The sequence below is a fragment of the Rhipicephalus sanguineus genome, chromosome 8, assembly GCF_013339695.2.
Source record: "Rhipicephalus sanguineus isolate Rsan-2018 chromosome 8, BIME_Rsan_1.4, whole genome shotgun sequence".
NCBI classification, from domain to species: Eukaryota; Metazoa; Arthropoda; class Arachnida; order Ixodida; family Ixodidae; genus Rhipicephalus; species Rhipicephalus sanguineus.
In genome coordinates, this window is record NC_051183.1 from 34364887 (window position 1) to 34376066 (window position 11180).

General features: G+C 46.3%; 1 protein-coding gene across 1 annotated transcript; it reads left to right on the plus strand.

The window, feature by feature from the left end:
- LOC119402673 (dermonecrotic toxin SPH) lies at window positions 1–10371 on the plus strand. Its single transcript, XM_037669787.2, has 6 exons — window positions 1–21; window positions 887–1175; window positions 3648–3779; window positions 6859–6981; window positions 8090–8321; window positions 9519–10371. The coding sequence occupies exons 1-6, from the start codon at window positions 1–3 to the stop codon at window positions 9718–9720; spliced, it is 999 nt and encodes a 332-aa protein (XP_037525715.2). The 3' UTR covers window positions 9721–10371.
- Window positions 10372–11180: the final 809 nt, after the last annotated feature.

An 11180-nucleotide genomic window follows, 5' to 3' on the forward strand; every position in this document is an offset into this window, starting at 1 on the left:
ATGTGTACCTACGGTCCGAAGGTGAGCATCGTAAACATTCAGCTAGCGAGGCACGGTAGCAGAACAAGCATTTACCGGAACCATATGATTGCGTTGCTACGGGCGAGAGAATGAGAGAAAGCATAGAGATAAAAAGAAAGATAAAAAGAATAAAAGACAGAAAGAAAGAGAAGCAGAGAGAGAAAAAGAGATAGCAAGAAAGAAAGAGAAATAGATAAAGATAGAGATAGACAGAAAGAAAGATAAATAGAGAGAAAGTAAGCATCGTATAGTCATGTATAGTATAGTAAAGCAAGGCTTAGGGGAAGGATATTGAGGGTGAGAGGAGGGAAAGGAGAAGGGGAGAGGGTAATTGAGAGCATAATCATGCACACTAAAGCATTAGAAATGGGTTGGGAAAGGGAAGTGAGGGCGAGGAGGAGGGCAGCTCTCCACTGCTTTCAAAGGCTTCGAACCACTAGTGCGTAACTGTCCTAATTTTTTAATCAGATAACGTTAAAGATCACGTCTCACAGAATATGCAATGTTGGGTGAGTGACATGTCGACGTTGTCCGTGAGCGGAAAATTCCGATGGGAGCAAAAAACAAAAGTGAGGGTTCGAGGTGGAATCGAACCCAACCTTGGTCGCAGTTACCGCCAGCTGCGGGGGCGATTCATTGCTGCCACCCACCACCTGGTTTGGTATCCTGCGCGCTCAGCCATAGCTCTGATGATGGCGCAGATGTTTCAGGATATTACACGTTTCTGATACGTAAACAAAATAACGCTGTCGCGTTCCGCTCTTCAAAGCGAAGGCTAAGGATCCCTTCAGTTTTTCGAGTGTATTTGCCATTGAATTTGCTTAGAAAGTACTCGATTGTGATCAAATCGGTTCTATCGATGCAGCTACCACCCTCCACATCAAACTACACCGCCAGGTCATCCACACCAAGGCATCATGCTCCTGCTGTCTCGAGACCCTTCTACATCATCGGCCACATGGCGAACTCGCTGGAAGAGGTGGACAAGTTTCTGCGGGAGGGCTCCAACGCACTTGAGGCGGACATCGAATTCGCCAACAATGGCACCGTGATGGGGACGTACCACGGCGTCCCATGCGACTGTTTCCGTAGCTGCTACAAAAGGGAACGGATCGCAAAATTCCTGAGGCACATCCGCGATATCACTGCTTGGAGTGAGTTCCGCTATGTATTCACAGGTACACAGGTACACAGATACACAGTTACACAAGTACACATGTATACAAGTACACAGCTATAATACACAGCACACACAGGCAATTCAGAGGCAAACAGGGAAGAAGAGAGGTTTTCCTTGCCCGAAACTCCATCGTATCAACTAAGCTTTGAACGCCTCAAAGCATTGCCGCGACAGCACATGGGCTTTCCTGTGGATATAAATTGCCATTCCATGCCGCCACTCCGCTATTAAAGCACAGAGCAGTTGATCGATAAGTTCTATATGTTACCTCACTGGGCCTTCCAGCGGCCTCATACAATACGTACGCTCGCCGGCACGAGCCAACCTCGCCATTGCGTGCCCTGCGAATGCGTGTACGGTGCGCATGTAGTGCCCGTGCGTGGTGGCGTTGAGAGCGTCGATATTAGAGGGTTGAATCGAGGTTTAGATACATGGTTTCAGTGCCACTGGTGTTTCCAAGGTACCGTGAGTCCCTTAGCATTGTTCGCTAGTAACCCGGTCGTCCGCGTAGATCCGCCCAGTGATCCTCTGTTTCGCCATTTGGCCATTTAGCAGGCAAGGTAACTTAAATCCTAATTCAATGTTTGCAGTATTCTTTACATACGCCCTGAACAAAAAGAGCACAAACAGCGATGGAGGCAGAGGGCATGCTGACTTTTCTACTTAGGGAATTGGTACTAATTTGTGGCATTTAGAGCCTCCCCAAGTAATTTGTACAAATTTTTGTCGATATATCTCCTTCAGCAGTTGCACAATATCGCCATCTAGGCTCTCGTGCTTTGGAATCTCTCACGGTACTTATCTGTCTCACCTATTTTAAGATTCCTTAAAGGGATAGTGAACAAAAATTTGAAAAAGCTACGAAAACACTTGCATTCGACTCGGACGACACGACTGTTCCTATAAACAGCGTTTACTTCACGTAATTTCGAGCAGTTGGCCGTATTTTTAGTGGATTGTGAGAGCGCGGCGGCTGCACGCCAGTGCGCTTGTCGACGGCCGTGACGTCGAATGCTCCAGCAGCAAGATGGGGCAACCGGCACGCTCTCTCCTGCCCTGCCACTTCCCTTTCCCCATCTCTCCTCTCAAGAACACCTTCCCGACCGTGAGAACACGTTTTGAGAGAGACGCGTGGCAGCGGGTGGCGGCTTGCGATGTCAACAGGTAAGCGATTTTGCAGCGAGCACGGTTGGCGAGTCAGTATCCGCCGAGTTTCGCGTCACTTCTTCTCTAGTGCGCGGCGCGGCCGCTAGACGCGCCAATTTGCGAAAAATGCATTAAATTCATTATTTTAAGCTAGTCCTGGCTGAAATGCAGGTTCTTTCAACAAATTTCAGCACCCAGTCTTTCAATTGGGCCATTTATCTCAGCGGCGAAAATTTTGTTCAGTATCCCTTTAAAAAGATTTAAGGAAACTTCTAGTGAAATATTTATGTAATGAGTTAGTACAAAAATATTATCTTCTAGACATCAGTCTCACCTGAACTTATTTCGTAGTGCCCCTGCTGAAAATTACCCTAGTAGGCGCATTGTTGAATATTTAGAAAGTAGTGCGAAGAGATTGTATGGCATCCAAAAAGGTATTGCGAAAACCCACTAAGTATCTGTGACTACGGTGGAATTCATATTAAAGTCACCCCCGAATTGGCCCATAACAAATAACACTGGACTTGCTGAAACGCCCAATCGTATTTTCTTCATCTCTAAAGCCGTGTTCAGACTACGTGCGCAACGTACGGATCGTCGGTAAGGATCGCGACCGTAAACGTAATCAACGTAATGAGCTTGTTCAGACGTTGTTGTATTTAGCGTAAAGTACGTAACGTTTCGGACGTAAATGTTGGCGGGTCCGCGACTTTTACGACCACTACTGATGCGACCGTTACGGCACGACCAATGGGCAAAGCAGTTTCGGTTTTCACTTTCCGCTCACGGGGCTTCCGGTCTCCCCAGATTCCGCGTCTTCATGCGCGTCATGGCATGCAACAGCGTGTCTGTGGAGCTGGTTTGCCCGTGTTTGTTGTTTTCGGTTCTCGCGGCAAGTTCCGCGACGAGTGCGGAAGGGCCTTCATTGTGCAGCGATGAGTTGCTCGTCGATGAAGTACGTCAAAGACCCATTCTCTACGACCAACGGCGCCATGTTGGAAAATCAGAGCGGTGATTGGCCCGTCGTAAAAAACGTATATTACCGAAGGGCTCAATGTGAACACTCGCGCTCGCTAGCAACGTAAACGGACGATACAGCAGTTACGTGATACGACACTTATGACAGATGCGACTGCAGTCTGAACACGGCTTAAACCTGCAGAAAAACCTCTTTTTAGAGCATACGGCCTCCAGCACATAGTACGTAGAGTGTGTAATCGCTGTCTCGCTTTCTGGGAACTAACTACTTCGAAATGTTTGAAGTCTTCAAAGTGCTCCATCCTCATGCATCTTATTGCAGATGAATCTGCATACAGAGGTCAAATGAGCGTTCTGTTCCTGGACTTGAAGACGGCAAAACTTAACAAAACTGTTAGGTACACGGCTGGCTGGTCGCTTGCCCAGAACATCCTCATATATCTCTGGAAAGGCGGTGAGTGACGCTCGCTCATATCGCTCTTGATGGTATAAAGCATATATCTTCAAAATCTAGCATACGCAACGTATGTGTAGGAACATATCCAAAGCAGTAAGCCTAAACTCAAGGGATCCAAAATGCAGACAAATAATCGCGGTGTATACAGTTATTCTTATTTTCGTCTTGCACAGCGTGTCATGCTTTGAATTCGTTGCACGTATTTCATAGCGTGCCTGCGCACTTTATCTTTCCTAGGGATCCCGAAATACAAACACCAAATCAATCACACGCTACGAAAGTGCGAGATGTCTAAGCATCAACGAGATAAAGATGCAAGCCCTGTATGTGATGCGTCTAGACGAAAGAATGGCGCAGACAGATGTGTACAGAGAAAAGTACAAGACATATCTAATTTGGCTTAATTATCTTATGCCCCTCATGTCACAGTCATACATACCCGTTTTGGAGGGCTGTGACAGTCACGTTGCGGCATACGCCCAACCCCCACAAATTCCCGAAAATGGCATGAATGAAATATGCTGGTCAATAAATTGCAGTAAGCATCTTAGAGGGGCATATGCTTTATAGAATCGTATGAGCCGACCAGCTCTGCGCAGGTTGCACGTAGGAAAAGTTTTTTGTTGTTGTTGTTGTTACACGGGCTCCCTCAAGGCACCATTGCTTCGACATTATAAGCACACCCGTGGAACTGCCGGTACTGAGACATATTGACTTGGGGGAGGGTGTAAGAAAAGCGCTATGCTAACACACTACGCACTTAACACTAGGCCCTGACGGCTACCTGCAGGCCATGGACAAGTGCTACCATACGCACAGGGTTGCCGTTGGGTAGCTTTGACAATTACCCAGAACTCAAGCTAAAAGAACACATAGTAGCCATGTGATTTAATTTCATCGCCATATTTGTAGCCAAACAGAACAGCAGTGGGATTATGAACAGAGTTTTCATTGTTGAACAACAAATTATATCATTTTGAACAAGCAAAAACGTAGAAATAAGAACACGCGAGCTGGCTGCCGCGCTAGCGAAACGTCACGCACCAGCAGTCGTAGTCTCGCAGAGTGTCGTCTGCTGCGGCGACCTAAACATGGCGGCTTGTGGTAGTTCGCGTGAAGGGCGCTTGGGGCGCCCTTTTACAAAAAGGGTCTATTCCAGCTTCAAGTAGTGAAACCTGGTTGAAGATGAACAGTCCTGCTTCATCGTTGTTCTTTTTCTGCGCGTCTCTGCTTTTGTCAGGTTTACGCGAGAGCACGCACTGTTTATCAGCATTAGAAACCTGCGTGCAGTGTCAGCATATATGGTGACCAGCCTACTAGCCACGCATTTGCCAACATGCACGCAACTTCCCCACTCCCTCTCCGCACGCGCGCCGCACGTTGCTTTGGGTGCGTTGAAAGCCTCGGTGCACACTAACCCCCTGACGGGGGGAGGATATGAGCGCGCATCGGCTAACAGGACAGAAAAGCTAAGAAACAATGTATTTTATTTATAAATAACAAGAGAAATGGCTGCTAAACGCACCAACGTAGCCCAAAAGTAGCCATGGCACCAACCTGAAGGAAGGAAAGAAGGAAGGAACAAGCGGAAAGACAGGGAGGTTAGCCAGTTTTTAGACTGGCTGGCTACCCTGTGCTAGGGGAAGTGGGATAAAAGGTGATAGAAGAGATGTTTTACAAAAATAAGGGAGAGCAAGAAAAGGAAAAAGAGAGAAAAAATATTCTCAGTGCTTGAGCTTGAAGCGACTGGAGGACACGTACGTTTGTTCTTCGGGCTTTGCAAAGCACAGGTAAGCTGTAGCGCAAGAAACCGAGGAACAGAACGGTGTAAAGTTAAAGCATCGCTCGCACAGATGCACCCCACGATTTTCCAGCAAGAAACCTTAGGACGTGGGTGATCATGGTCAGTTTTTTCTTCATGTAGGCGATGTGAAGGCTCCAGGACAGGTCGCGATCAATTATGACCCCCAGAAAGCGGTGGGTCTTCTCATAAGTGATGGCATGGCCGTTGATTTTAAAAACATACGGGCCCATCGCCTACGCGTGAATGCAACAAGCGAGCAATTCTCTGATGACAGCTCCAGCCCCCGCCTTTGAAGGTACTTTGACGTCACTGTAGCCGCTCTCTGAAGTCTGGCAAGTACGTGGATTCGCGTCACCCCCGAAGCCCAGATGCAGATGTCACTGCATATATTGGTGGATGAACAGACCATGGAAGTGCGTTAACCAGGCCGAGGAGCGCTAGGTTAAAAAGTGTGGAGCTCAGAACTCCACCTTGAGGCACGCCGCGACAGGTGTAATGGGGCGCTGTTGGGCCATCTTCAGTCTGTACAAAGAAGAAGGTCCTGCCTTTCAAATAGCTGTCAATCCATTGGTAAAGACGGCCTCCCAGTCGAATATTTCCCCAGACATCCAAAATGGCTTCTTGCGATGCGTTGTCGTATCGATACGGTGTCGCCTTCACGCCCAGGAACATCGCTGCCGATACTTTTTTAGGCTCTTTTGCTGTTGCATAGACGAAACCAGGCCGATGACGTTATCTATAAGCGGCCGTCCACGCCGAAAACTGGTCATAACCTCAGGGTATATCTTATACTGCTCTAAATACCTCCCTAAGCGATTCACTACCATCCTCTCCTTCACTTTTACAAAACAGCTGGCAAGTTCGATGGGGCTATATGAGGTCAAGTCTAGAGGAGATTTACCTGGCTTACGCAGAGGAACGAGGCGGCTGGATTTCCACGAAGAAGGGACCAGTCCGTTGCACCATGAGTCATTGTACACGGCCAGAAGGGCACGCCAACCTGAAATTTTCATCACCATAAGGGGTCTTAAAGTAGCCAATTTGGCGCGAAGTAGCCACCAACGGCAATGCTGCATACGCGCACGCTTTAGGTAGAAAATATACTTTTTATTGTTTGTACAAGTAGTAGTGGGCATAACATGTGTGAATCATATAACGTATATAATTTATTCCTCTAAACGAGCGTAGCGTAGCTGTAGACACGGTGTTTAAGTTCACAGCTGGTGCAATTACTGATATTTCCTTAATATGTTTTTGCACACATTTATACAGTGGAACAACAGTACCGAATGAACGTTCTTCTTTGCATCAACTACGTGAAAGACAGTGATGTCATTGCGGGTGCCCTGGCGTACATGAGGAAGTATGGACCTGGAGGTTTTTTTCGCAACATTGGTATGGTGTTTTTTGCATCGTTTGAAGGCTGTAACATATTTTTAAGCTTTTCGAGATTCTGTTATACAAACATCTTAACCTTCTACATAACTTTAACAACCATCCCTCCCAATGTTCAGTGGGTTGAAACAGATATGCCACTCTATGTAGTCGAGCGCTTCACTGGAGCGTTTCTCTCTAGGTAGGAGCATAACTAAAGCAAATTGTTAACGCTGTCACCGACAGTTAAAGTGATTACGGTTGCCTAATATGCACGCACTGAGAACGACGCAGCGGGCCATGGAAAGAAAAATGGTAGGTGTAACCTTAAGGGACAAGAAGAGAGCAGGGTGGATCTGGAAACAAATGGTTGTAGAGAACATTATAGTCGAAACTATGAAGAGGAAATGGGCACGTGGACGGCATGTAGCACTAAGGCAAGAGAACCGCTGGTCATTAAGAGTAGCAGGCTGGATTCTAAGAGAAAGCAAGCAAGCGCGGGAGAGGCAGCAATGTAGGTGGGCAGATGAGATTGAGGAGTTGGCGGGAATAACGTAGCCACAAAACTTCTTATTCACAAGACCGGTTTTATTGCCGAAACATGGCAGAGGCCTTTGTCCTCCAGTGGAAGTAGTCAGGCTGATGATGATGAATGTGTTCACAGGTGCTAGAACGTGCACGAGACAGAGCACATGAATAAGAAAAGCAGAGGGTCACCCAGAGTAGTGGCAAGACAGCTTGCGCAGCTTTATGCACAGTATTATAGTTATTATGAGTGTTACGCACAGTACTAATAAGGCAATACCGAAAGAAGTGCGTCTCTGTTGGGAGGTGACATAAAATAAAGAACGAAACTGGATGGCGCAAGCTACACAAACGTACTTGTGGTCCACAGTGGATACCCACGATTCTGGTCACCCACGAGTCTCGGCATTGCGCCGCTCATACCAAAGGAATAGTCTCATTATGAATTTTGTCAGGTTCTCATGGCCTTCCTACGTGATGATGTCTTCTCGACAAATGAAAACACCGATTGCAATTGTAGGTGCTGTATACCACACGTCCTTTGAACTTCTATCTTTTTTGGGTTCCTTGAAACATCGATTCAATGCAATTCTGGGTCACACAGGTTTCGACGTGGGCATGAACGATGCCCTGAGCAGCATCGGCCATATGTACGAGAGACTCGGCATCAAGGGTCACAGGTGGCAAGGTGACGGTCTCACGAACTGCCTGAGGTTCCTCATGCCACTGGACAGGCTTTTGAAGACGATCAAGCTGCGGGAGAGCAAGCACGGCTACGTCGACAAGGTTTACCACTGGACCATCGATCTACCTGTGTACATAGAAAACAGCATCTGGTAAGCAATGGTCAATCCTGCTGGACTTCAGAGGTCCGAGTTTCGGGGCTTAACTATCAGTTGCCTATTCACACCTGTTCGTGGAATGGGACAGTGACATGGGTTCAGATATCTAGGTGCTGTAGATTGAAAGTTCCGACTCAATTTTTATTCTAGAGACGGACACACATTATTCTGTTCATAATTAGTCTTTTATATGATACAACGTGTTAAGAACGTGGTGTTGACAAGATTCATCGTGGTTGATAAAATTCATGTTGACAAGATTCAACATGGTGTATCTTTACAGTGAAGCTATATATCGCTAGGTTCTGGCGTATCGTGTACATAGGAAACAGACGCGTAGAACAACAATTTTCGGCATCCCTCGCCCCTCGCGCATCGCTCCCTCGACCCCTCGCCACCGCCAATGTGGTGTTGCCGATGCCACCACCGAAGTGTCGCGATACTCGGCGGTGGCGCTTCCCACCAGTCGTTGCGTCTCTAAGTCTCGTGACGTAGAGATCGCGCTAGCGCTTTTATCAGTGGTTGCCCTTTGGACTCGCTATGGGATGACCACGTGTCGTTCGCCCAGATGAAGAAGTGCGGGAATTGAATGAACCCCAAATGTGCGCAGGAGAGCGAAAGGGCGCGAAAACGACGTGAAGCCGCTGTCGCAAAACGTGCATCCACAGCCGCTGGCTTCACAGTAGCGGAAGAGCTCTGAATTTTATCGTTCTCAACAGCATGGTAGTCAAGCCCGAAAACATCGGTGGCTCTGAAAGATAGGCACTTAATTGCATGCAGTTCGAATCTTGAAGAGAGCAACGCACATGAAACGGAGACAATAGAGAGGGAAGACACGCGCGCTGTGTCTTTACCCTGTTTTGTCTTCGTTTCATGTGCGCTGTTTCCTTCAAGAAATCAATACGCATCAACTCACCCAACCAGCCACACTGATGCAGTTTAACGCCTACATATTTAATTAGCCATGTTTGTTACCACATGGGCGCTCGAAGTGAAACGAGGCTTTGTACAAGTGTCTTAAGGGTGGCACAGTTTCTGGCATGTGGCTTTCCGGTTGATAGATGCATGCTTTAGGTCATATGGCTGACGTTATCATTGGGACAGACCCGCGACTTGTTGGACTGTCCCATTCACTGGTTCACAATTACTGCGTGTGCGGGTTTCTAAAATTTTTTTTTATTTTTGCCGCAGGCTCGGCGTCGACGGCATCATCACCAATGTTCCTATGAACGTATACCGCGTTGTTACGAGTCAGAGATTTCGAGGTCGTCTCAGGGTGGCCAACATAAAAGACAATCCATGGCAGAAAATTCCCCGGGGCCGTGAAGAGATTGAGGAGGCTCATGTATATTCGCTTGCAAACACCGTTAGCGGAGGAGGGGAGGGCAAATGACCTTATCTCACTCATTCATATATTTACCTACTTCATTCTTACACTAGAAGAGATTGTATATATCACTGCTCCGGCGATAAAACAACGACAAGGCAACCTTACTTGGCTCCAAGCACCATAGTAATTTAGAGAACAACAAATATTATAGGCAATTTTCCGCAGCAGCACACGGGTGCGGCCATGTTTGATCACGTGATCGTGACTGGCGGCCGTGACCGTACCATGCAAGCTGGTTGCAGCAGGGTGTAATCAATCAATCAATCAACCAATCAATTTATTTCCTTTTAATAGGAGGAGTACAGGACTAAGAGCTCGAGAGCTTGACGAGGTTCCGACCCCGTTACAAGTTGTCAATGCAGCAGGATGGCGGACAATAATGCATGCAAAACACAGAATACACTTTACAAGTTTAACATGGCGTCAAGTAATACAAAAATTATGATACAAATCACTGAATATAGAGAGACTAGTTCATATGTATAGTCATGAAGTGGCATGAACGTGAAAAGCAACAATCAATAATAAGAATGGCCAAAATTCCGAGAGTTATATTATTCCGAAAAATGAATACGGTGGGCGAAGCGTTTAATGTGACAGTTTTGATTAGGCAAAGGATCAAAATCTTCGTGCTTTAAGAAGTTTAGTAGGGAAGGCAGCCTGTAGGACAATGATTGTTCATCATAAACAGTTCTAGGGGTGGGTATAGTCCACATTTCCTTGTGCCTGGTCAGTCGAACACTCGGGTTTACGTTTAGCTTAGCAAGATTAATTATGGTATTGGTACCATGCTTAATAAACTCCTTATAACACAACATCAGCCTGTAATTATACAAAGAGAACACTGGAAGAATTTCATATGTTGGAAAAAGAAGTTTTGTAGATGACAGATAGTGTACAGCAGCAATATGTCGTATGGCTCTTTTCTGTAGTAAATACAACTTGCGCATATTTGTCACTCCGGCAGTACCCCACACTATGCTACAATACTGTAACAAAGATGATACCAGCGCATTGTATATCATAACTTTCACCTTAGTAGGAAGAATACATCGCATACGTGCAAGGACGCTAATGGCAGATGACATCTTTGAGTGCAGGCTATCAATATGTACATTCCATGTTAAGTGCTTTGAAAAATATACTCCAAGGGTACTAACGGAATCTGCCATATCTAACTGCTGAGAGCCCAGAAATAAATTCATCTTATTTGTTGAGGTTTTTCCTTTAGGCATATATAAAATTACTTGCGTTTTTGAAGGGTTTATTTTTAATAAATTCGCCGAGGCCCAGGAGTCTATGTCAGACAGCGTTTTATTAGCCATTACCTCTATGTCTGTTTCCAAGCTCCCTGTAATAAAAACTGTCGTGTCATCGGCATACGATACAAATGTTGCGTTGCCTGTGCAGTGTACAATGTCATTTATGTAAATCAAAAATAAAAGTGGCCCTAAAATACTTCC

Excerpts from the sequence above, each read along its gene's own strand:
- LOC119402673 (XM_037669787.2), top strand. The coding sequence starts at position 1 with ATGTGTACCTACGGTCCGAAG. Across the intron at positions 22-886 it reads TGTGTACCTACGGTCCGAAG|CTACCACCCTCCACATCAAA; the intron begins GTGAGCATCGTA and ends CTATCGATGCAG. Across the intron at positions 3,780-6,858 it reads CATATATCTCTGGAAAGGCG|TGGAACAACAGTACCGAATG; the intron begins GTGAGTGACGCT and ends ACATTTATACAG.